Genomic DNA, 27,683 nt, shown 5'->3' on the forward strand with positions numbered 1-27,683 from the left:
TGCCTAAGACAATCTAGTAGTCACAGCAGAGGATATAAAGTGCTTTCTCTTATTTAAGGAGATTCTGGGGTAAACATTATAGCATATAGTCAAGAGCAACAGTTTTGGAGTGGGGAGATTGTATTCCATTCTCAGTGTAGTCACTTTCAAGCTCTTAGCCTAAGACTAATCTTTTTTTTTTTTTTTTTGACAGACAGAGATCACAAGTAGACAGAGAAGCAGGCAGAGAGAGAGGAAGGGAAGCAGGCTCCCTGCTGAGCAGAGAGCCTGATGTGGGACTCGATCCCAGGACCCTGAGATCATGACCTGAGCTGAAGGCAGCGGCTTAACCCACTGAGCCACCCAGGCACCCTAGCCTAAGACTAATCTTTCAGAGGTTTGAGTTTTTTTGTTTTTGCTTTTATAGAATAGGGACTATAGAGTTACCATTAGCACTTATGTTAAGCCTTTCTTAGCAAAATACCTTTTTTACAGTATACAATAAATGTTGGCCAGATTTATTCTGGTGTACACATGTTCTACTGGATTAGTTTGTATGCAGAATATACTGCAGTATACCTTCTCCAGTCAGTTCTTTAGGAAACTGGCGCGGGGACGGTGGTGGTTTTCCCGTCCCCCAGTCAAGTGAAGGTCAAAAGCCAACAAAAAAGGAGGGGACTATTGGTGCTGGTTGCTTTCTGGGCTTCAAGTGCTGTGCTACACATGTCCACCAGGGGCCGCTGAAGCTAACTAAGCGCAGAGCACAAATGAGGCAAGCCCCTGCGCGTGCTCACTGGGTGCTGCGCGCGTCTAAGAACCCCGCCGCGCCGCTCTAGACTTCAGCTGCTGTTTTTCTGGTGGCTGCCCCAAACCAAACCTCTCTGGCTGAGTACGGCAGCACTTTGGGGACAAAAATATTCCTTTTTTCTTGGCTCGGCCTTGTACTTAATCGTTCCTTGCGCAAATCGGGCGGCAAGTATTTGTGTCTCCACTGCGCCGCAGTCCCGGAGGCAGGGGGAGCCTGAGCCCGGCGCGGAGTTCGGGCTGACTGGGGCCTGGGCCCTGCGAGTCTGCACCGCTGCGCGGATGTTGCGATGGCTGATCGGGGGAGGCCGAGAACCTCAGGGACTGGCAGAGGTAAACCCCCCCAGGCGATCCTGCCTGCCCCGGTAGAGGCCGAGCTTCCCTGAGCGGTGGCTTCTGGCTCAGCCCCACTCCGGGTTCAGACGCCGTAGACCCATGCAGAGGCGGAGTCTGCGTGTTCGGAGGCCGTCGAGGGCGTGGTTGGCGCGGGAGGGCGGGCGTAGAGGGGTTAGGGGTGGGTGGGGCGCGCTCTGCCTGTAGCGAGTCTGAACTGATTCTCCGAAGACGTGGGAAGTAAATACCGCCTTTTCAAAAGGAGGAAACTGAAGCTGTTATGTATGTTTCCACAACAGGCTCAAGGACTAGTCTTCTCCGTTCTTAAACTAGCTTCATGTCAGTTATGAAAGTTTCTGACTTAACTACCAACAAGTGGTGACTGCACCTTTTTAGTTTATTAGAATTGGTGTCACTTCCCAACATCAACCGAGGCTTGCTCAGGGAATAGAAAATCTATTTGATTATTCAACAACAAAAATATAAAATTGTTTTAAAAATTAATAATTTGCTTCAAAGTCAAGGAAATGATTTTGTAATTAACTATTTTTTGGTTCCCTAGTCACGCTTTCTTTATGGACTGAATAATTGGATTGACTGTAATTTACATTTGAAATATTGAGAATAAAATAATTTTGGAATCTTAAAAGGATTGAGGTCTGGAATTTATTTCAGATGCCACCCGGGAATTAGAATTTGTACATGGATTCCCTTTTATTTCTCGTAGAAAATAGTTATTTTGATGGTTAAAAATAAATACTTGGGGTTGTGAGTCAGCAGCCTTATTTCTCACTTTTAACTTCCTTATAGCTTTGCAGTGGAGGCTTACTGTCTATAAAAAAAAATATTTCAGATCAGGTTGATTTCAGATAGGCTGAAATCTTAAACATTCGGGAATAGTCATAGATAATATATGTGACATGATGATTCTATAGTCACCTGATTACTTGATTAGTCACATAATTTCATTAATTCTGCCATGGACAGTAAACTTTCATTTGAGGGAAGTGGTACACAATTTTCAAATTTCTCACTTTTGCTTTTTTCATCAGAGCCACCAGTAGAGGTGAGATGGGATAAGTTAAAAGCACCCACTGCTTTGGGGGTGATTTTTTGTGGAAAACGTTTATGCATGTTAGGTTATACAATTTGTACTTTGTCAGAACCATTGATTTTCCTTCATTGATGCATTGTGTCTCTGCTGGGATGATTTTGCCCTTAAAGCATATTTGGCTATGTCTGGAAACATTTTTGATTTTCAGGATGGGGAGATTAGATTTCTGTTAGCATCTGGTATGTAGAAACTAGACATACTGTTGAATATCCTACAGTGCATAGGATAGTCCTCAACAGCAAAAAATTACCCAGTCTAAAATCTCAATAATGGCAAGTTGGAGAAATTGCAGTTCAGAGGTAAAGAACCACTTATCATGAAATGGTACCGGGTTTGACTACAGAAAGGGGTGTTAATCAGACCTACCTTACAGAATAGTTGAGTGAATTCTATGCCATATGTGCTTTGCACAGTGACTGGCATCTGGGCAGTGAGTGACGTAATACTCTGTAAATGTTAGTAATTATCTTTATCAATATTATTTTTTTAAGATTTTATTTCTTTATTTGATAGAGATCACAAGTAGGCAGAAAGGCAGGCAGAGAGAGAGGGGGGAAGCAGGCTCCCCACTGAGCACAGAGCCCGATGTGGGGCTCGATCCCAGGACCTGAGCTGAAGGCAGAGGCCTAACTCCCCGAGCCACCCAGGCACCCCTCTTTATCAGTATTATTGTCCAAACATGAATTTATTGAATTTATCCACTCTGAAGGATTTCATGCTTTCGTTTATTGAGTCAGCAATCATGTATTGAGTGACTGTCATGTTTTCCGTACAGTTTTAGTCTATATTTACCCTTTGAGCTGCAGGTTTATTTCTGTCAAGTTTTGAGAACACTCATTCTGAATACTAAGTTGGATTGGCCCATTGATTTTTTTTTTTTTTTTTAGGTCAGGAGGTTTATTGAGATGTAATTTCTTAAAATAAAATTCACCCTTTCTGTAAATTTATGGTGACTTGAAAATACTAAAATTTATAGCAAGGGTGAGAATCCCCCCCCCCTACATTGTTTTTAGTTAACAATCTGAAGAGTGATGATCTGAGTTTAAGGATACTTAGCTCAGTTCTAACAAAGAGGAAAAATTTCATGATGTGGATTTGTAGTAAGAGAAATGTTGTATGTTAAATTGGTAGTTAACTGATATTAGGGGAAATAGTATATAGTATTAGAACATGGTATCTTACAGATTTTTAAGTCTTGTATTCTTAGATGAGTAACATGCAGTTTTATTTCAGTATGTTCTTTTATAATAAATCGTTTAATCTCTTTCTTTCTCTCTTGTTTTTTTTTCTTTTTTCTTTTTCCAATGCAAGAAATCTCCTTTACAGACTATAGGTGAAGAACAAACCCAGAACCCCTACACTGAACTGCTTGTACTGAAAGCTCATCACGATATTGTACGATTTCTGGTGCAGTTAGATGAATGCAGGTAAGAAGCTCTAGTTGTCCAATTGCATACTGTTTGGAAGAATTTTTAGGGAATCGTTTTTTTTTTAAGACTTTATTTATTTTTTGGACAGACAGAGATCACAAGTAGGCAGAGAGGCAGGTAGAGAGAGAGGAGGAAGTAGACTCCTTGCTGAGCAGAGAGCCCGATGCGGGGCTCGATCCCAGAACCCTGGGATCATGACCTGAGCCGAAGGCAGAGGCTTTAACCCACTGAGCCACCCAGGCGCCCTGGGAATCGTATATTTAAAAACAACTTCATAATATCTTTTCTAAAAATTTCAACTGTGATCATTACTAACATTTACTAGAAATTGACATCTGCATCTTGATCAAATACGTGCCGAAGTCATTTTTGCCCAGAAGTCAGGGTGTTATATCTCGTTACTTGATCTTGATCCTTGTTTAAGGTTTTTTGTTTTTCTGTTGTTAGTGCTTAGTAATATTTTTTGTTAGTTTTGTGGAAGGGACTGAATTTAGAATTTGAGTGGGAGTTATGTTAAGGTGAACCTAAATTTGAGAAACAAATATAGGGAATGTTTAACTATGAAGTACCGACCAGGAATGTGCTGTTTTTAGTGGAATGTAAGGTAAGTAATCTAAATCTTTTATTATTGAGGAAATTCTTTTAAAATGTGCATTATTTTCTTTCTTGTCAACATGTTCAATGTTGTGTTTAAGTGCATATAGAGATGAGGTATGTAGGTTTTAGGACTGTAGATTTAGCTTATTACTGATCTTTATATCTGTTTATTAAGCCCTTATTCAACTAAATGCTTAGTAGCATGTAGCATAAAAACAATTAGAATTAATTTTGTAAGTATTTAGTATTTATCTTCTCTAGAATCTAAACTTCATGGGGGAGGCCTGTTTTTCTCATTCACTGTGGTATCCTTAGTACCTGGCACAGTGCCTTACATGTAGCAGGTGATTGATAGTTGTTGAGTCAGTGACTCCCTGGACTATTAAGTGTGCATGTTGCATGCCATCCTAACTCCCTAACCCTCTGTCTGTTTTCCCTATCATTTTTCCCACTTTCATCTCTGATTTTCTTTTTTACCTTTGATACTTGTTACTATCTTTTTTTCTTTTTCAATTTTGACAACATGAGTGACTGCTGTTGTGATTATTCCTAATTCTGACCATCACTTCTAATGTCTATTAACCTTGTCTTCTTGCTGCCTGTTTTTATGTCTTTGGTATTGCTTTTCGCCTGTGCAGGGCAAGTCTGGCACTACCTGGAGTTAGGTCAAATTTTACAGGTTAGGGGCATAGTCCTGCACAGAACTCCCCTCACCTCCATCAGCAGCTGCAGTGTCCAGGGGTGTCAGGCCATCGCTCACTTCTGACCAGCTGGCTACAAATCCCCACTGCCCTCAGTTTGGATATTTACTAGAAGCACTGACAGAACTCAGGAAAGCACTGTTCTTAGGATTACAATTTTATTATAAAGGATACAGGCAGGACTAGCCAAGTGCAGAGATGCACAGGACTAGGTCTAGGAAGGCCTCAAATGCAAAGTTTCTGTGTCCTTAGAACATGTCACCTTTTAATATATACACTCAGTGTATATTACTATCAGGGAAGCTCACTCAAGCTCTGGTTATCCAGAGTTTTTACTGGGGTTTATTAATAGGAATGACTAAGTCATTTGCCATCTGATTGAACTCCATTTCCAGTCCTTCTCTCCCTGCCCTGTCCCCACACTCTAACGCCAGGTTGAATGGTCAGGCTAATATCTGTGGCTCAAAGCACAGCCCTCTAATTACATGGTTCATATTTCCCACATGGCTAGACCATATCCTTAAATTGTCTAGAGGGCCCAGCGTGAATCATCTCATTTGCATAAACTGAGGTGAGTTGTGAGGAGCCCAGCTCCATTCTAGAAACCAGGGACACAATCCAGCCAAATTATGTTATAACGATATGTTCCTCATTTTTTGCTTGAGATTTGCTTCTTATATATATTACTAGCCTACAGCACTGTTTCGTTGTCATATGAGCCAGCCAAATCATAGCAGTAAACAATAGTATAATAATCTTCAACCTTTTTAGTAGTATTCATTGTTGATATGTTCTGAGAGACATTAGTCAGCCAGCCAGCCAGTCAGAGCTTTGAAACTAAACATTTCTGGAAATAGAGGCTATTTGGACAGCTAAAGTTTATTATTTTACCATGTTAAGTTGCTAAGTAGGTTTAAAAAAAAAAAACAATTTCTTGGCCCATAATCATTAACATTTGGGTCTTAAGGAATTCTCAGATGATGTTGTCTGAGAAAGTTAAATAAAAAATATACAATTTACTTCCAGGATGCGATCTTTAACTTTTTATATAGAATAACCGTTAAGATTCCATTTTCATTGTTATCTGTCCTGTGAAATCTCCTCTTAGCTCTATTACACAAAAGAAGAAACTGCAGAAAAGGCCATCTCGTAGAATAATGATCATTGTGCAAATGCTGATATTTGATTGCATTTTCCCCCACAGTGATGCTCCTGTATAAATCAGTTGTTTAATGAAGTAGTATATGTTCTTTAAATAGTAAAAAAATTTACAGACAAATGTATCAATTCTTTATTGCTCTCTCAAATACCACCCCAAATGTAGTGGTTTAAAACAACCTGCTCCTGACTAAGCTCACTAACTGAAGGTAGCTATTGGGCGAGGCTCAGCTGGGTGGGCTTCAACCCCCGCCCCCCCCCCCATCTGTGCTGGGATCAGCTGATCTTGTTTTAGGTTTACTTAATGCATCTCTGGTCAACAGGTAAATTGGCTGGGGCTTGACGGTTCATATTGGACTCAGCTGGGATGGCTGGGCTTTCTCTGTATGGTTGCTGAAGTGCCTGTGCACATAGTGATCATGGAGCTCTAATACAAGCAAAAGGACAAGCCCTGATGTAAAACTCCTCAGGACTTGTATCATGTTTGCTGCTGTTTCGTTAGCCAGAGCAAGTCAGGAGCTGGCACAGACTCCGTAAGTGGCTAAATAAACTCTACCTCTTGAGGGGAGAAGCGACTAAGTCCTATTGCTAATGCTGCTAGACACAGGAAGGGAGAATAATTTGTGGCCATGTTTGTTACTGATCACAGGGAATCTGAATGTCTAGAAAGATATGAAAACCCTGCATTTTGGCTTTTACAATAAAGTGTAGATATTTCCACATGAGTCAAATTTAATTCTTTGTGCTCATGCTGTTATTGTGTGAAAATTTATATCTAGTTAGACACAAGGTTTTCCTGTCAAAGACCTGTAGAAGTTTCAGTGTGTTTTGCTTTAAAAAAATTTAATTCTGCACTGAAAAAAGAACAACTACCACCATGAAGGAGTCACTACTGGTAAGGAAGATGTAAGAAATCTACAAACTATATGAATATTCATTTAAATAGATATTTATATTTTTCATTTCATTTCATATTACACTTTCATTCTTAATTTAGTAGTTTAGATAATTTAGAATTATCTTTACCATTGCTAGTGTACATTATTTGTGTATGGTCAAATTACAGAAATATATATTATTCTTTTTATGTTTTTATTTAATTTTTGTGGACCTTACATTCTAGTGTTTTGGTCAGCTGTTGTAATCCAGGTTTCACGCTTCAGGTCTTTAGATAATATCATTTTATTGAGAATTTTGCAGAAGGATTTTCTTGTTTTCTTGGCGGCTCAGCTAAAATCAGTGAGTGGAAAATTTTCACAGATTGGTTTTTGAAGATACCAAATAAATCCTGTATAACCTAACAGACAGCTGCCTTTTCTTTTCTTCTTACTGTTTTTTGAACGTGAAGTGAGGGTCATATTGATTGGGAGATCACTAAAGAAGGCTAAGCCTCAGCAAGAGTCTTCCAAAAAATGGACTGTGCTAAAATTGCATGTAATACTCTAGCACTTGACACATTAAACTAAACTGAGTTCATAACACATTTTAAGAATAGTTTTCTTTGTTGCTTATTTGACCATTCCTTGCTCCTCCAGGAAACAGACAAGGTTATGTAGGATGGTGATCATGACTGGAAAAGAATCAGGTGACCCATGAAATGCCAGAGTGCAGAACAGAATGTGCCCCCAGGATAGCTGGTGAAGCTGTACATTCACAAGGGTCTAAATAAACTCGGCCAGTTTGGTAATTCACTGACAACAAACAGTATGTTACATCTTTAAGGAAACATTCTTAAGCTAAAATTATTTTTCTCACTAACATTCAGAGAATAGAAATCAGTAGTCAAGGTGATTTAGACCCTTTTAATACCTGAGTGCCCAGCAAAACAGATAGCAAAATGGAATTGAGCACACAAGTGGTTTATTAGAGACATCAATGAAGGGAAAACAGAGGAAGCAGGATTAGACAAGGGGAGCTATCTCAGACTGTGGCTCTCTAGGCCCAGTGGGGACCTCTGGAGGAAAGAATGCTCTTTAGAGGAATTCTGTGTTAAATAGAAATAAATGAGGCTTTTAACCCTGCCTTGCTTAGTCGTTTGCTGAAGGCCATCCAGGAATGTCCATGGCCCTGTTTAATTTTTTTTGGCTAGGAACCAACTGAGATAGTATGACTTTGGCTTGAAAGCTGAAGTGGACCCTAAAGTGAACAGCTGGAGGCATGTTAACCACATTCCTCAGAGCTGGGCAGCTTCCTCTCTTGAAGGGATATCTGCAAGATGTATGTTGCCTTTCCTATACAAACTGTATCTTGGGATCAGTAATAATGGTTGGGAAGAAATTTCTCCTTATGGAAGAATTCAAGCTAGGAAGGATCATGAATTTGGAATATCGTAATTTTGCAACCTCTGATAACAAATTTAGACAGTTTATTGTTGGCTGGTAACATCACATGCTCACAAAACAAAGACTACCAGAAATTACATTTCCTTTTGGAGTATATGAATTCCCAATGAAATGGCCCTACCGAAAAGTCAGATTTAAATCTGATTAAGTCTCTAGATATATCAATTTACCGGAAATACAGGGGACAAAGGTGCATGTTGAATGATCGCATAGGAAGGAAGCTAGCAAAATCCAGACTGTGAGAACTCTATGAGGCAGATGTTTAATTGCAGGGAGAAAACTAGAAGAAGGAATGAATAGAATAGACGAGACTTCAGAGATAATCCACCACTGCAATTATGAACTTTATTTAGATCCTGCTTCTCATAAACTTAAAAAAATCCTGAGACAGGGAAATTTGATTCTTGAGTACATGGTGATATTAAGAAATTAAATGGTTTCTTTAGTCCTGATATAAAGGAGTTCTAAAAGATACACACTGAAATATTTACTGATGACATGTAGTTGGTGTATTTACTTCTAAGTAATCTCCAGGGGTGCTTGGGTGTGTACAGAGGAAACAGTATTGGCCATGAGTTGATAATTATTGAAGAGAGATGAGGAATACCTGGAATTTTTTTTATACTGTGTATACTTGAATGTATATTTATCTGTGATAAAAAATTTAAAAATGATATATATTTGATATAGAGGAAATAATAATGCCAATTTTTTCTTTCTTTTTTTTTTTTTTTAAAGATTTTTTTTATTTATTTGACAGAGAGAGATCACAAGTAGGCAGAGAGGCAAGCAGAGAAAGAGAGAGAGAAGAGGAAGCAGGCTCCCTGCCTAGCAGAGAGCCCGATGTGGGACTCGATCCCAGGACCCTGAGATCATGACCTGAGCCGAAGGCAGAGGCTCAACCCACTGAGCCACCCAGGCAGCCCCTAATAATGCCCATTTAAAAGGTATTTTTGTTTCAGAATAAAACTTTTTCTTAGATATTAGGTGCAGGAATCACACAGATGGACCTGAACACACAGATGAACCTGTGTTAAAGGGTGTTGGCTTTGATATATAACCCTAGTGATTTCTAATACTTCATCTTGAGTTAGGTAGACTTATTCACTCAGATCACTGGTACACACCTGGACATCTGCAAGCTTCCCACTCAGATTTAGGCTTACTTGAAAAATAAGAGTGGAGCAGAATGTTTCCCCTATAGAAACAGATAAACCTTCAGAGAAAACCCTGCATGGTCTGAACTGAGCATTCTTATTAATTTATTCTCGTACACTCATTTATTTGACCAGTGGGTCAGAGAGAGGCCAGGGATGTTTCTCTAGTAGTAGAAATTCTTTCACAGAAACCTGAGCTCAGGTGAATGGAGGTTTCCCCTGATAGAAGTCCTAGGGAGTTTTGGTTTTCTAGTATTTGTAAACTTTGATGTTGTAGTTTAGCTTTCTGTTTGTGATTTGGGGGAGGGGAGAATTTACTAAGGGTTTACCTTTTCTATTGACCATGAAAACTGTGGAATCATCCCACCTTCATTGTGTGTGAGCTAAAAAAGGACCTTAGACATTCAGGTATTAGAGTTATGTTAATGTATGCATTTTTCTTAAGAAAAAGTTTGGTGGATATTCTAGTAAATCTCTTGAAAGGATCAGTGACATCAATGTGTGTGGCTCATGGAAACGCTTTTGAGTTCCCTTCTGTTTCTCTTACAAGTTTCTACATACTTCTCTGATTTTCTTCAAGTAGTTCTAATAGATAAGTAAATATCTATTTGAAATGAAAGTTTTTTATTTTTTTTGGTTTGGTTGGGTTTTTGATATTGTACCATTTTTCATTTCTATTTTATTGTAAGAAATATACACTATTTTAGTTGCATCATGCATTAGAAAGTACTTGTGGATTGGGTGGGGTGTTAGTTAACCACAGGGATTTTGTGTTTTGCCGTAATACTGTTCTATTTTTATTTTTCCAGGGCTTTTTGGTAGATAATGAGTACAGGAAGTTTTATGGACTATACCTTTCATTTTGTCCTCTAAGGTTGTATGTGAATCTGTAGCATCTTTGACCTAATTGAAATAAATTTAAATGAATAAGAACTGTTAAATAAGCCCTTAAGTAATAGACATAGGAATTACTTGTGAAAATATTTTGTGTTATACAGATCTTTGCGAAGCTTTGCCGTACTTTTCAGTTCACAGTTGGCAAGAATGAGAGTACTTTTCTCTGGGATGTTCAAAGGGAAGGTGTTTAAAAGGAATGACTTCTATAAATTGAAATGAGTACAAATGAGAATTCTCAATGGATTTGTGATCTGGACCCTATAGCATTACTTAGTAATGTAGACTGAGTTCTTTAAAGGCAAGAACTATTGTTTTTTTAAGATTTTTATTTATTTATTTGACGGAGATCAAAAGTAGGCAGAGAGAGAGATGGGGAAGCAGGCTCCCTGGCGAGCAGAGAGCCTGATGTGGGACTCAATCCCAGGACCCTGGGATCATGACCTGAGCCAAAGGCAGAGGCTTTAACCTACTGAGCTACCCAGGCGCCCTGGCAAGAACTATTCTTTTGAGCTTTACTTTCAGTATCAAATATGTATTATCAAATATACATATAATTACATTTAATGCTTAATATATAGTTAGTGTTTAATATTTCTGAATGAGTGAGTGAATCAACTCTCATGATAAGTTTTGTTCTCATAATCAGTAGGAGAGGATGAAACATTCTAGAAGCTCTGCTATCATTCTTCATTAAATCATGCTTCACCTTGTTAAACTTCTTTTCATACACACAGTTTTTTCTGGGTCATTTAGTCAATGAGTATTCTTGAAGATGTGGTTTCAAGTTGAAAGGTATATGCATATACATATACATATGGGACAGGAACATGAAAAAAATGAATTTATTCCAGGTTTTAAATTTTTTAATTTTAATTTTTGTTTTGACAGTATATTGATATGTTAACAATGATAAAAAGAAAAATGAGGTTACTTTAATACACTTAATGATTTTCTATTTTACGGAGCCCTTGCAACACTTCAATGTTTGTTTATTCATTAATTTATTCATTGAAAAAGCATTTCTTTAGTGCTTTAAACCTGCTAGAGATAATCAGAGATTTGTTTGACCAGAAAGTGTCATATCATACATCAATAAATACAACAGTTACTATATTTCATTGATGCTAAGAAGCCTTTTTTTTTTTTTCCTATTTTAAAATCTCTGAAATTTGGAGACATCCTATAATTGTTGGTGTCTTTCAGTTATAATTGGCAGTACAGAATGTCTTACACTTGATAACAATCTTAAAGTTGATGAAATATAGTACATTTTTAAACAATCACTGAATTTTAAGATTTTGAAGCAAGAACCACGTATAATTGATCTTGACATTTCCCTGTCACCCAGCATGAATCTTACTAAATACATTATATACTAATTAGTAAGGAAGCATTTCTCTTAAAACCGTAACTATAGATTTGAATCTTTGGATTCAATGAATTTAGAATGTTTTTAAAAATTATATGTAATTTTAATGCAGTACAGCCACAGTTCTTCCTTCCACTGAATAGTTTAAACCTTACTGGCATTTTAATTACTCCTTTTTTATACTTTATTACTTCTTTTTAGCAATTACAGTGTATCTTACTATTAGGAATTCTTGGGTTGAATTTTCATTTCTGATATGCAGGTGGCTGAAGTGTGTGCTTGACTGATTAGGATGAACTGATTATAGTTTAAGATAAACTGATAAAGTGTAGCTAGTTTTCAATTATCCATCCTAATAGCATGGATAATTGTAATTTGCAAATGATCTCCAAGCCCTTTATTTATTTTATGGGAGATACTAATATGTAGCAAAGTTATATTGATTTGCATTTCTAAGCTTCATGTTTTCTCTTTAGAGGAGGTAATAATAAATACTGAAATGGCAAAAAAAAAAAAAAAGAAAGAAAGAAAGAAAGAAAGAAAAAGGCAGCAATAGACTATATATAAGAAAATTGAAAGGCCTGAATATCCACCAACTGGGTAATTGACCTGTGAGCAATAAAAAATTGGTTGTGATTTCATGCATTACTATTGAGCATTGTTTAGATTTAACTTTTGTTCACTACTGATTGAATTAAAGTTTGAGGCGAAATGCTCTATATCTCATTTCTTAACTCTCAACCGTTCAGTCATCTCTCATTGTGAACTCATGAGATTCAGACATGATAAAACAATAATGAGAAGTTAAAAATCAGGGTTAGAAAAGAGTATGTATTTTCAACCTGCAGTCTTCTATAAGGGAGAAAAGCAATTATAAGAGTTTCGAGAATCAATAGAAATTGATGTTTTATACCAAAGAAAACTTAAGATCTTGAGTCCTGCCTCGCCACCATCACTATACAAATAAAAAGAAATCAATAGGCCTAGAAACTTAAGCTATTAAACATTGACATCCAGCAACTATTTTTGATACTTAGGCATTGTTTAATATTTTGAGTCAGAAAAATGTGTGTCATTAAATAAGAAGTTGTATTTTTAATTTAAAAATGATTTTTTTTCTTTAATTTCCAGATTTTTTATATACTTCATTTTGAAATAAGAATGTTAGGCATGGATTTAAAAAAAAAAAAATCTGCATGTGATTTCTTACTAGTTAACTAGGAAGTTCTAAAGGTCCTTCCATTAAAAAGATAGGTAGTTCTATATTAAAAAAATTGTTAACAGACTTTGGTGAGGTTGTGTTTGACCAGTTTCCCGTCTCCTGAATAATCTCTTAGCTCCTATAGTAGGAGCTATAATTGAAGGATTTAGAAATGAGTACTGAAATGAGTATGGGAATTTTCAGAGCCAGTGAAGACAAGTTACTTATGGGACTCTGAAACTGAGCATGAGAAATTAGAACTTGAAGCTCAGTTTGGAGTTTTAAGGAAATTGTTACATTACTGAAGTAGTAAGATTTTATGGATCTCATATAGTGGTAAAATTGATTAGAATTTCCTGATACTCTCAGTAACAAAGTAACTTTTGTTGTCTTAGTGTATCAATTCCCCAGTGATAGACTTGTATGTTTCCTGTAATGAAGACATTCAAGACATACCCAGATCTTATGAAACCCACTAACAAGGTTTTGCAAGGAAGTCTTGCAAGGAAGAACACATTTTTTAAATGTTATAGCTGCCAGTGGATTATCATTATTTATGGTTGTTAACTATAAGGGGCCAGTTAGGCATAGTTCATAGCTGGCTTTCTATAATACCATTTCTCTCTATCCTTTTCAAAAAACAAATGTTAGAATTTCAGTGAATGAAAGTGATATGGGAACAACTTTGGATCAATTTTGATTCATTAAAGAGTCATTAACAAACTTATGTACTACATTATTAATAAATTACTTGACATGTTGTTATTGCTGTATACTGCTGTGTTGGGACATTGCTTGAGAACAATAGTTTCTTGATTTTCCTATAATGCATTCACTATGATGAGTAATCGTGTACAGCAAATTATTTTTCTTGGCATTCTTTGTATCATGGATATCTTCTACTCTATAAAATGTGTATGATTATTCCTTTATGTAGAGTGAATGGGAAGTAAAGAGCAGAGAGAAGCTATAACCGAGTTCATCACAGCTCTTTTTTCATGGCAGGAAATAAACTTTTCTTTGCCATTTTGCATTTCAAGTATTTCCACTAAAAAACAAAACAAAAACCCACAAAAAAACCTCAAAGCTTCCAAACTAAGAACATAGTATTTACATGAAAAAACAGAGCCAAGTGGAGCAAAGGAGAGATTTTGGCTTTAAATAGTAGTTAAAAAATCCTTACAGAGAAAATAAGAGAAATAATGAACTTATCTGGAGATGTGATTCTTTTTTTCTTTTTTAAAGATTTTTTCTTTATTTATCTGACAGAGATCACAAGTAGGCAGAGAGGCAGGCAGAGAGAGAGGAGGAAGCAGGCTCCCTGCAGAGCAGAGAGCCCGATGTGGGGCTCGATCCCAGGACCTGGGATCATGACCCGAGCCGAAGGCAGAGGCTTAACCCACTGAGCCACTCAGGTGCCCCTGGAAATATGATTCTTTTGTTCCACTCTTGGAATACCACTTCCTATCAGTGAAGCTCTTCCTCAGTTTGGTTTCATATCACCTGTCGGGGTTTAATTATATTTTTAAAGCCAGGAATGACTTTAAAGATTATTTATAGGTCTCCCTCTTTCTTAGAGTTTTAGCAGTTGATTCATTGTAATGCTGTGAATGGTTTTATTTATCTTTGGATCTCAATACCTGGCATAAAACTTAGAAGGTAGTCTATAATTTGTTGAATTGGCTTAACTTAATCGGGGTTAATATTAGTTAAAAAACCATTAATAAATTCTGATAATTCTTAGAAATTTTAGCCTATAAATATCACTAGAAATTTTTTTTTTAATTTATTCTTTTACCTTTTTTCTCTACCCAGATTTGCATCTGCTGGTGATGACGGAATTATAGTTGTGTGGAATGCCCAGGTGTGTATTAATTCTATGTGAATTGTGTAATAAAGACAGGACTGAGTAGATGAGTCTGCATTCATAAACACTATCTGGGTATATACCTGTATATAAGTATACTGAAACTAATTAATACTTGAAAAAGTCTACTTGGCCTGAGCCCATTTTAAATGGGGGTCAATATTTCATAATAGGGAAAGTTTTAATCTTACTGAACAAAATTTAAGTTTTTAGCAACTATGCACTGACTTTGAAAATGAATCAAGTATTGATTTTTGTGGAAGATGGAATTTTTATTTCAAAATTGTGTGATAGCATAAATACAATATTTTTCTCATGTTTGACTTTAGTAGGAATGTAATAAAAGGCTAATTTTTTTCAAAAATATTTAAGACTTCACCAAATTTTTAAGGCTGATCTTTAGATATTCAAATTATTCTCTTTTGAAGCATTTGTCTTCTCCCTGTTATTTGAATTGTTATCTGGTCTGACTCTGTCAAATCCTCATTTTTCAGTGGCTTTGCCAGTGATTAAAGCAGTTATTTAACATTGTGTTCACCATGTTCATGAAATCCTGCAACCTTGGAAGGGTTTGCAATTTGTGTTTTATTTACATTGGATCTTTATGTGTTTACTACTTGGAAAAATCAGTGAGAGACTGATAGCTGAAGACACTGGACAGATAGGAATAGATGCTGGTGTTAGAGATGGAGTGGAGACTGACTTTATGAGTGGTTGAACTACTCTGGGATGTGTACAGTATATGTATAGTGTTGTTGTTATGCTAACTTTTATTTCCTTCAACATTTTAGTTTGGAGGTTTACTCAAATACTTGAGTAATGAGGCTCCTTATTTTTCCCCCAGATTAGTAACTGATATTTTTATGCTTAATTTACACAATTCTTAAAACTACATGGTATGGTTTTAAGAATATCCCTTTAAAATTTCATGTAACTGGGTATTATATGCAGACAGTGTATCGAGGAACACTACATCAAAAACTAATGATTTGTACTGTATGGTGACTAACAAAACATAATAAAAAATAAAATAAATTTCCATGTAAAAATATGCTAAAAATTAGTATTTTCTATTAGAAAATAATTATTGATGACCAGTCTTTAGTATCTGCTTAGATTCTATTTGATTGCTTAAAGTTAAGTTGTAACGTCTAGGTAATTAAAAATAGAATTATGTATTTTGTATATGGTGATTCTTCTTAATGTTGTCATTTAAGATTATTTAAGTTATAAAAATGATATTAGCATATTAAAATTTTTATTGGTATTTCAGACAGGAGAAAAACTTCTGGAACTTAATGGACACACTCAAAAGATAACAGCTCTTATTACATTTCCTTCCTTGGAAGCTTGTGAAGAAAAAAATCAACTGATCTTGACAGCTTCTGCTGATAGAACAGTTATTATATCCTTAAATCTGGAAGAAAATGAAATAGCTATAGTCACCCAAGGGACCAGTATATACATTATTAGTTTTTAGCTTTTGAGGGCTTGTCTGTACATTCATTTTAGCAAAAATGATTTTGCTCTAGTCTTCATAATACACATCTTAAAAGTGTTAGCCATCTGAAAAGTGTTAGACTGGAAATAGGTAAAGGCTTATTATTGATGAAAACCCCATGACTAAAGCTGTTTTTTCCAGAGTTACTATTATATTAAGTTATAGAAAATGGAGAATTTGGACTTAAAAGTACTTACTTATCTCAGTTTGCTTTCCAATTTAGAGAAACAAAGATGAGTTAGATTGGAGAATAATTCACATTTGTGTTTGTACAGTATTGTACAGCAAAAGAAGTGTAATGGCCCCAACCCATAAGAACCTTTTGAACATCTGAGCTTGGCAGAAAAGTGAATTACCATCTGCTCAGTGTTTAATATTTAGTATTTAAAAATGATTTTAAAAGAGTAAACTCCCCCCTCCCATCCTGGCCAACTTGTAGGTAAAAATTTAAGGTGTAACAAAATGGTAAAGTTTTGTAGAGAGCACTTATGTGTGCTAGGCATTGTTCTATTTAACATATATTACATATGTTTTTACATATATTCCATATACATATATAACGTGTTTAATTTTTATAATAAGTATTCTTATTCTCACTTCCAGAAAAGAAAAGAGAGGCACAGAGAGTTTGTCTTAGGTCATACAGCTATTCAAGGACAGATGGCAAGCAGTCTGACTGCAGGGTCAGAACTCTGAACCACTATATAATACTGCCTTCATAAAATATTTTCCTTAAACAAATTTAGCCTTTAATATTTATATGAGGAATTAGATTTGTGAAGGCCTTGGCCAAATACTTAATGGAAACTTCAATTTTACTTTTTTTTTTAATTAAAAAAGGTATCAGAGATTAACTTTAAATAGTCTGTGCTTACCTGAGAATTCTGTTTAAATAGTTTGAAGCATGAGGGAAGTGAGTTTTGGAGTATGCCCAGAGGAGTAGGTGTTTCCTGGGCTTCTTCAGAACCAAGACAGAGCTTATTATGCACTTCATTTTTTTGAAAGATTTTATTTACTTATTAGTGTGAGTGAGTGAGTGAGTGCCTGCAAACCTTACCATGAGAAGGAGTGAGGGGTGGAAAGAGAGGGAGAGGCAGACTCCCCTGATGAGCAAGGAGCCTGACCAGGGGCTCAATCCCATGACCTGACTGAAGGTAGATGATTAACTGACTGAGCCATCCAGGTGCCCCATAACGCACTTTAAATGAGCTCATTAGCTCAAGTGATTTCTAGACAGATTGCTAATAGGTGAAAAAATTTCAAGGTAAGATTTACAGGAAGTAAAGTGTATTTTGTGATGACAGTGTTGCATAAGCAATATTACATAGGTTTGAGTCAGAGTAACTTTATTACTACTGTTCCACTGAGACAAATATTATTTTTTTTTTTTCTTTTTTCTTTTAAATTTTTTATTTTTTATAAACATATATTTTTATCCCCAGGGGTACAGGTCTGTGAATATTATTTTAGGGCCTAAACTTTTTGTTTGTTTTCAGTATCAGTATAATCTACAAAAACAGAATTTAAAATACTTTGTTTTTATTAGACCCTTCCTAAGCTACTATAATCTTAGAGGCAATTATTAAGTGGCTGTTATAGTATGGAGATGAGTAGTTGAGACAGTGTCAATATGAACGTCACTTTAAAATGATGGTATAGAGACATTTTCTTCACTGATTTTCTTGTTAAAAATAATTTCAGGCTGCTTGAGCCTCCACTATTAATAAACTTTATTAATTAAATGTTGAAGATAAATTTTTCATTTTTGTCAAGTGAGTCTTAACTCTATTCATTTACGTGTGTGTGTGTGTGTATACCTGTATATATGTATATATATTTGTCTGCATGTTATAAATGTGTGCCCAAAGATGCTGCAAAATGTGTATGTTACCTTAGGAAATGGGGTGAAAAGTTGGAAAATTGTTATGCTCCTTAAGTCAAACTAACCTTGGATACTTAATGGAAGTCCTTTAATGGTTTTAAATATGTTTACAAGTAATACACTGTCACAGGGTTCTTTGAATTAGTAGAATAGTAGTAAGTCATGCCATGCATATTGAGGAGCTTTCAAGTGAGAATTAATGAAGTTGACAGTTTTGGGTATAAATACTTCATTCAATGTTTATTAGATTATGGTAGACAGTTTTAGAGAGTAAGTCTTAAAATTTAAACACTTGTAAAAATATTTAATGCCTGCAAATACTCAGTATTCAGACCACTCATTTTGTTGACATTTTCACATAGTTTGATAGTAAAATTTGCCTCAAACTTATTTTAGGTTGTAAGCTTGCTATGCTGAGTTGATAACTTACTATATGATTTAATTTTATTAATGGCATAAATGATAAATATTTTATGCTTTACTTTAAGATTTTTCTACCTGAATGTGTAATATTCATAATTTAACTATTAGAAAAGTTATCTCCTAACTGAGATTTTAACCTTTCGTTTAGAAATTATTTCTTAACATAAGTTTACTTATGGGATTGTGATACCGGCAGACAGGTTCGGAAAGTATCCAGCTTCCAGTCTACTGTAAAGGTAAAATCTTGTGCATTATCTACTGGTAATAATGTTTTTGTTTTAGAAAAAATGTTTAATAAGTTATATGAAATTACTTTTGTTGGTTTTAGGAATTATTTCTTTCACACATACCTACAGTCATTTGATTGTTCAAAGACTGGATTTTTGAGAGCTTCTATATTAAATATTAGAATGTTTGAACTTAAAATTAGATACAGGAGTGAATATATAACAACATAAGGATAGTACCTAGTATGTTTCTTGTAGGTAATTTTAGGAAGATATGTTACTTGCAGAATGACTATTCCAATAGCTAGTCTTTTTTGTTTTGTTTTGTTTTTTGTATTTTTGAACTAAAAACATGGATTTATTTGTCCCTCAGTCTCTGCTTTTTATACGGTCATGAGGATGAGACAAATGAATTCCTTAGTTCCAGAGAAATGTTATGTGGCTCATAGCCTGCTACTATTAATTCCTTTCATTTTACAAACAAATATTAATTGGGGCTTATCACATGATATGAATTCTGCCCCATGTTGGAGAGGACCTTGTTACTTTGATTCCTACAGAAGTTACCTCGGATGTTCTTAGAAAATGCCACTCTTTTTCAATATTGTCAGCAAGTTTGAGGAACTGATCTTGTAAAATGTGATGTTTCCTTATTTGTTTTAAGGATAATTTGTCTTTACATTGGAGCTAACAATTTTTTTTTATGTTAAAAGAATTGCTTTGTGCCAGTAATCAAGGTATTTGATTTTTTTTTCTTAAAAGGCATCATCTGTGGTAGCCATCTCATGCTACTATTGCTCTTTTTTTATTATTAATTTAGTAGAGTTTCTGAGGAGAAGAAAGTGTCCAGAAATACTTGTATCCAATTTAACTGTGGACTGTATTTGAGCAAGTTAATAAAGTATTGATTTGATGAGAATTTCAAGGCTTTATTTGATCTGAAAAGGTGCTTTTTAAAAATTCCTTAAGAAATATCCCTGCCGTTTGATAGAGGTCATAAGGTTTCAAATGAAAATACATGAACTGAAGGAATAGAGAATATTCAGAAGAAAAAACTTTGGTGTATTTTGGACAAATTCCTTTGGTGAACTGTTTATAGGAACTGATCATTAAGAGGTATCTTATTCCAGTGTGGTGAAAGTACTTTTTGAAGAGGTTTTACTGTAATGTTAGCTTGATGGTTGTTTTTACTCCTGCTGCGATCGTGTTTCACATAAGACACTGTGGAAAAATAGCATTTCACTCACCTTATTTCAGGGAATCAGTTGTCCTTGAAGAGATAATTTATCAAAATCAGATTCCTAATAAATATAAGAAATACTATTATTTTTTGAGTTATTAAAATTTTTATAAGTGTTCATATTAGCAAGGAAAGGATGAAGTTGGCTTTTTTTTTTTTTTTTTTGCTGTTGAGAGTATAAGTTGATGATATTCCTAGAAGGCAGTTTGACGTTATTAATGAAAATTTTTAAATGATTACATGAATTGACCCAGAGATTCTACTTATAGAGAACTCTTTAAAGGAAATTACAGAAAAAAAAAAAAAAACCTTAGAGATTTATGAACAAAAAATGTCTATTGAAGATATATTTTTTTAAATGGTTGATTGGCAGTATCCTAAATGTCTTACAGGAAGATACTTAAATTAAAGTAGATAAATATGCTAAAAATGGTATTTCAGAGAATTCATAAGGAGTTTGGAAAATCCTAATAAGATGTTAAGTGGCAAAAGAAGTATATTATCCTTAACAAAATACTAGCAAATCAACAACATATAAAGAGGATTATACACCATGACCAATTATCTTAGTTTGATTTGAAAAATCAATAACTGTAATATACCATAGAAAGATTAAGTGACAAAAAACCACAATCATCTGAGTAGATGCAGAGAAAGCATTTTATAGACTTCAGCATCCTCTCATGGTAAAAAAAATAGTCAACAAACTAAGAATAGAGAGAACTTTGCCAGCATAATAAAGGACATTTGTGAAAACCCCAGAGCTGACACCATATTAATGGTGAAAGACTAACCGGAACTTTTTCCCCTGAGATCAGGAAGAAGACAAGGATGGCACTCTTGAGTGTTGTGGGCAATAAAAAAGAAATAAAAGGCATCCATATTGAAAAGGAAGAAATAAAACTGTATTCACAAGTGACATGATCTATATACTAGATCTTAAATTGATAACCAAAACTGTTAGAACCAATAAATGAATTTAGCAGTATACAGTAAAAATATACAAAATTAATTGTATGTCTATACACTAGTAACGAACATCCAAAAATGAAATTAAGAAAAAAAATTTAGAAAAACTAAGGAAATGAAATGAATTTACAGTAGCATCCAAAAGAATGAAATATATACAAACAAATTTAAAGAAGAAACAAGAGAGTTGCACATGAATAATTACAAAATACTTTTTGGAAGAAACTAAAGAAAATCTAAGGAACTGGAAAGTCATTCCATATTCATAAATTGAATTTATTATTGTTAAGATTATAGCAGTACCCAGAATGATCTATACATTAGACACTGTCTCCATCAAAATCCCAGCAGGCTTCCCTTCCCCCAAGAAATTGACAAACTGATCCCTAAAATTCATACAGAAGTGCACGGGACCCCAGAATAGTTAAAACAATTTTGCAAGTAAAAAGCAAAGTTAAAAGATTCAAAGTTCCCAATGTCAAAATTTATTACAAAGCTATAGTAATTAGAACAGTGTGGTACTGGTTAAGGATGTCATACAGATCAATGGAATATAATTGAGAGTCCAGAAATAAAACCTCACATATTTGATCACTAGAGTTTTGACAAGGATGTCAAGACTTTTCAAAAAGAGCAAGAATAGTCTCTTCAACAAATAATGCCAGGTCAACTGGATGTCCACATGCAAAAAAAAAAAAAAAAAATGGGATCCCTGACTCATGCCATATAAAAATTCAAAATGGATCAGAGATCATAAAAAAACCTGAAACTGTAAAAACTCTTAGAAGAAATATGGGAGAAAATATTTGTGATCTTGGATGACACCAAAAAAACAGTAACAAAAAAAGTGATAAATTGCATTTCATCAAAATGAAAATAAATTGCATTTCATCAAAATTGCATTTCACCAAAAGTACAAATGCATTTATACTTCGAAGAATCCTATCAAGAATGTGAAAAGACAACCCATAGAATGGGAGAAAATATTTGCAAATCATATATCTAATAAGGAACTTGTATCCTGAATATATAAAGAACTCTTAAAACTCAACAATAAAAAGACAACCGAATTAAAAATAGGTAATGTGAAAGATTTCTCCAAACAATATATACAGATGGCCAGTAAGCATGTGAAAAGAAGCTCAACATCATTAAGTATTAGAGAAATGCAAGTCAAAACCATTATTTTTTTGCAATACTATTTCATATACACTAGATGGCTAATACCTGAGACAGGTAATAGTAAGTGTTGATAAGGTCGGGAACCTTCATACGTTGCTGCTGGAATTGTAAAATGGTAAAGCCACCTTGAAAGTTGTTTGTTCATCAGAATGTTAAGCAGAGTTGTCATTTGGCTTAACAATCTCAGTCCTAGGTATTCCTATTTCATTGTCAAGAGATGAAAATTATGTCCACACAAAAACTTGTATGTGAATATTCATGGCAGCACTATATATAACACAAAACTAGTATAAATGTCCACCAACTAAGGATAGGTAAGTATGCTGTATCCATACAGTGGAATATTATTTGGCAAAAAAGGGAACAAAGTATATTATTAAATATTGATTCTTAAATATTAAATACTGAATTATTAAACATTACAAAATTAGGGTAGGAACTTTTGAAATATAAACGACATTATTTTCAACCCTTTTTATTCCAGCAGCTTTAAAAGCAACCCTACCCTCTGCTTAGACAAGACTACCAGAACCTTTTCTTTTTCATTTTTCTGTCACTCTTATCCTAGCACTCACTCAGAGTCAGGTGTGGGCAGAGTACAACTAAAGGTGTGGACTTTAAAGTACTATTCAAGTTAAAGGACTTCTGTAGACTTGAAAAACTCATTTTCCCAAGTTAAGAATTAGGAGATACTAATCTGAGAATTACACAAAAACTAAGGTCATATTCCATTTTTATTTTTTAAGGAAGTTTATTTAAGCCTTGTATATTAATTATCTATTACTGAGTATCAAATTACCTCAAAACTTTGTTGCTTGAAACAATAAACATTACCTCACAGTATTAGTGGTCAGGAATAAATTGAAGCTGAGCTAAGTAGTGTTGGCTCCATGTGTATTATGAAGTTGCTGTCACCTGAAGGCTTGAGTGGAGTTGGAGGTTCATGTGCTTGGTGAGGTAATGCTGGCTGTTGTCCAGAGGTCTCAGTGTTTTGCACATTTATCTTTCTCCATATGGCTGCTTCTGTGTGTTCACCCTAGAGTGAGTGATCCAAGAAAGAGCTAGGAGGAAACCACCATGTCTTTTATGATGTAGTCTGGTAAGTCACACATCATCCCTTCTGCCACCTTCTATTTGTTGGAAGCTAGTCACTTAGGAAAGCCTGCATTCAAGGGTGACTTAAGCTTCACCCCTTAAGAGAATGGTAGCAAAGAACTTGTGGATATATTTGAAAACAACCAGTGAATGCTTGAAATTCTAAACTGATTTACATTTCACATGAATTTTGCAGTGTTTAATTGTTCTTCAGAGGCTAGATATTTGGCTCTCTGGTGGGAATGACCTATGTGTGTGGAACCAAAAATTAGATCTCCTGTGTAAGACCAGTCATCTTTCTGATACAGGTAAGAAAACAAATCAGAGTAATTATGAACCATGATTGATAGGCTTTAAAAGATATAATGAATCTTCAAAGAGACTTTCTGTGAATACAAAGGTTAATATAAGGGATTTTTCTTTTCAATTCTGAATATTTCCTGTAACTGTGTTTCTCCAATTCAGGTCCATGGTTGTGCAAAATCCAATTCTGTCCCAAATTGGAGGGAGAAGACGGCGCCTACCCTCTTTTGGCCTTCCCTTCCCTTCCATTCTTTTTTTTTTTTTTTAATTTTTATTTCTTTTTAAAATTTCTTTTCAGTGTTCCAGAATTCATTGGTTTTGTTTTTTTTATTTTTTATTTCTTTTCAGCCTAACAGTATTCATTGTTTTTGCACCACACCCAGTCCTCCATGCAATCCGTGCCCTCTTTAGTACCCACCACCTGGTTCCCCCAACCTCCCACCCCCCGCCCCTTCAAAACCCTCAGATTGTTTTTCAGAGTCCATAGTCTCTCATGGTTCACCTCCCCTTCCAATTTCCCTCAACTCCCTTCTCCTCTCCATCTCCCCTTGTCCTCCATGTTATTTGTTATGCTTCACAAATAAGTGAAACCATATGACAATTGACTCTCTCTGCTTGACTTACTTCACTCAGCATAATCTCTTCGAGTCCCGTCCATGTTGCTACAAAAGTTGGGTATTCATCCTTTCTGATGGAGGCATAATACTCCATAGTGTATATGGACCACATCTTCCTTATCCATTCGTCCGTTGAAGGGCATCTTGGTTCTTTCCACAGTTTGACGACCGTGGCCATTGCTGCTGTAAACATTGGGGTACAGATGGCCCTTCTTTTCACTACATCTGTATCTTTGGGGTAAATACCCAGTAGGGCAATTGCAGGGTCATAGGGAAGCTCTCTTTTTAATTTCTTAAGGAATCTCCACACTGTTTTCCAAAGTGGCTGCACCAACTTGCATTCCCACCAACAGTGTAAGAGGTTCCCCTTTCTCCACATCCTCTCCAACACATGTTGTTTCCTGTCTTGCTAATTTTGGCCATTCTAACTGGTATAAGGTGGTATCTCAATGTGGTTTTAATTTGAATCTCCATGATGGCTAGTGATGATGAACATTTTTTCATGTATCTGATAGCCATTTGTATGTCTTGATTGAAGAAGTGTCTGTTCATATCTTCTGCCCATTTTTTCATATGATTGTTTTGTGTGTGTTGAGTTTGAGGAGTTCTTTATAGATCCTGGATATCAACCTTTTGTCTGTACTGTCATTTGCAAATATCTTCTCTCATTCCGTGGGCTGCCTCTTTGTTTTGTTCACTGTTTCCTTTGCTGTGCAGAAACTTTTGATCTTGATGAAGTCCCAAAAATTCATCTTCACTTTTGTTTCCTTTGCCTTTGGAGACATATCTTGAAAGAAGTGGCTGTGGCTGATATCGAAGAGGTTATTGCCTATGTTCTCCTCTAGGATTCTGATGGATTCCTGTCTCACGTTAAGGTCTTTTATCCATTTTGAGTTTATCTTTGTGTACGGTGTAAGAGAATGGTTGAGTTTCATTCTTCTACATAGAGTTGTCCAGTTTTCCCAGCACCATTTATTGAAGAGACTGTCTTTTTTCCATGTATAGTTTTTCCTGTTTTGTTTGACCATAGAGTTGAGGGTCCATATCTGGGCTCTCTACTCTGTTCCACTGGTCTATGTGTCTGTTTTTATGCCAGTATCATGCTGTCTTGGTGATCACAGCTTTGTAGTAAAACTTGAAATCAGGTAACGTGATGCCTCCAGTTTTATTTTTGGTTTTCAACATTTCCTTAGCTATTCGGGGTCTCTTCTGATTCCATACAAATTTTAGGATTATTTGCTCCAACTCTTTGAAAAATACCGGTGGAATTTTGATCAGAATGGCATTAAAAGTATAGATTGCTCTAGGCAGTATAGACATTTTAACAATGCTTATTCTTCTGATCCAAGAGCATGGAATGGTCTTCCATCTTTTTGTGTTTTCTTCAATTTCTTTCATGAGTGTTCTGTAGTTCCTCAAGTACAGATCCTTTATCTCTTTGGTTAGGTTTATTCCCAAGTATCTTATGGTTCTTGGTGCTATAGTAAATGGAATCGATTCTCTAATTTCCCTTTCTGTATTTTCATTGTTAGTGAATAAGAAAGCCACTGATTTCTGTGCATTGATTTTGTATCCTGCCACGTTGCAGAATTGCTGTATGAGTTCTAGTAGTTTGGGTGTGGAGTCTTTTGGGTTTTCCATATAAAGAATCATGTCATCTGTGAAGAGAGAGAGTTTGACTTCTTCATTGCCGATTTGGATACCTTTTATTTCTCTTTGTTGTCTGATTGCTGTTGCTAGGACTTCTAATACTATGTTGAACAAGAGTGGTGAGAGTGGGCATCCTTGTCGTGTTCCTGATCTCAACGGGAAGGCTGCAAGCTTTTTCCCATTGAGAATGATATTTGCTGTGGGTCTTTCATAGATGGATTTTATGAAGTTCAGGAATGTTTCCTCTATCCCTATACTTTGAAGTGTTTTATTCAGGAACAGATGCTGGATTTTCTCAAATGCTTTTTCTGCATCAATTGAGAGGACCATGTGCTTCTTTTCTCTTCTCTTACTGATTTGTTCTATCACATTGATTGATTTGCGAGTGTTGAACCATCCTTGTAGCCCAGGGATGAATCCCACCTGGTCATGGTGGATAATCTTTTTAATGTGCTGTTGGATCCTGTTTGCTAGGATCTTGTTGAGAATCTTAGCATCCATATTCATCAGTGATATTGGTCTGAAATTCTCCTTTTTGGTAGGGTCTTTGCCTGGTTTAGGGATCAGGGTAGCTGGCTTCATAGAAAGAGTCTGGAAGTTCTCCTTCTGCTTCAATTTTTTGAAACAGCTTCAGGAGAATTGAAAGTTTGGTAGAATTCCCCAGGGAATCCATCAGGTCCTGGGCTCTTTGTTTTTGGGGAGGTTTGTGATCACTGCTTTAATCTTGTTACTACAGAATTCATTGTTTATGCACCACACCCAGTGCTTCATGCAATACATGCCCCCCTTACGGGTTCACCCATTCTAACAGCATTTCTCAAAAGTGATCAAGGAAAACCTTTTCATATATGCTCTTGGGCTCTGTTCCTAAACTGAGTTTGATGAGCACATTGACAGGTGGAATTAAACCCTTTTGACTTTTTAATAGCATTTCCTTCTTTATTTGTGAGGTTAATGGACTTTGAATAGATTCCAAAGGATAATTTCATTTTACAATTGGTTTTGCTATAAAGTTCATACATTCTGCAAACTTACTAATGAAATTCTGTTTTCTCAGAATTTGGGTGATATTTGGTTTTAACCAAACTCAAGAAAATCATTTTTGACTTCTGATACCAAGGATCTTAAAAAATAAAACTAAAAACTCTCCAGAGTAAAAATACTTAAGTACAAATGAATAAATTTGAGTAATAACTTTGAAGTCATGTGATAACACTGTTAACTACGTTTCCCATGGACACTGTAGAAAGAACATTATTAAGCATATTGAAGTTTTAAAGGTAGCAGGAGCCCTGTGAATTGTATTTACAGTTCACATTTGGAACTAACTCATTTTCACAGATACTATAAAATAGCACAAAACTAATAAGATGTCTTAGCAAAACTAAATCAAATACCATTCTAGGATTTACAATTTTACCTTTCCATTGAATGTTTGATGCCTCCTAATGTTGGTGGTATCTAGATTGTATTTTTTTATTTCCTATTCTCATGAGTTATATCTCTTTATTTACATGTATATTTTCCTTTGTGTTTCTTACACTAGCCTGTGGCTACCTGTGAATTTTACTCCATGAAAATTATTATTAACTATGTTGTGAAATACTGAAGTCAGGGCTAACAAGAATGTTTTGTATGTTAGTGT

At 35.4% G+C, this 27,683-nt stretch overlaps 1 protein-coding gene across 1 annotated transcript in view; it reads left to right on the forward strand.

The window, feature by feature from the left end:
- Nucleotides 1-756: 756 nt before the first annotated feature.
- The window catches only part of WDR41 (WD repeat domain 41), a 44,315-nt gene continuing 17,388 nt past the window's right edge, over nt 757-27,683 (forward strand). The window contains exons 1-6 of the mRNA XM_004766835.3: nt 757-1,116; nt 3,542-3,657; nt 14,898-14,946; nt 16,223-16,354; nt 18,929-18,991; nt 23,665-23,776. Of these exons, the coding sequence (XP_004766892.1) occupies nt 1,066-1,116; nt 3,542-3,657; nt 14,898-14,946; nt 16,223-16,354; nt 18,929-18,991; nt 23,665-23,776 (523 nt within the window). The 5' untranslated portion in view covers nt 757-1,065. The remainder of the gene's footprint in view (nt 1,117-3,541; nt 3,658-14,897; nt 14,947-16,222; nt 16,355-18,928; nt 18,992-23,664; nt 23,777-27,683) is intronic.

Source organism: Mustela putorius, unplaced genomic scaffold (assembly GCF_011764305.1).
Source record: "Mustela putorius furo isolate JIRA1106 unplaced genomic scaffold, ASM1176430v1.1 tig00537350_pilon_pilon_pilon, whole genome shotgun sequence".
In the NCBI taxonomy this organism is placed as follows: Eukaryota; Metazoa; Chordata; class Mammalia; order Carnivora; family Mustelidae; genus Mustela; species Mustela putorius.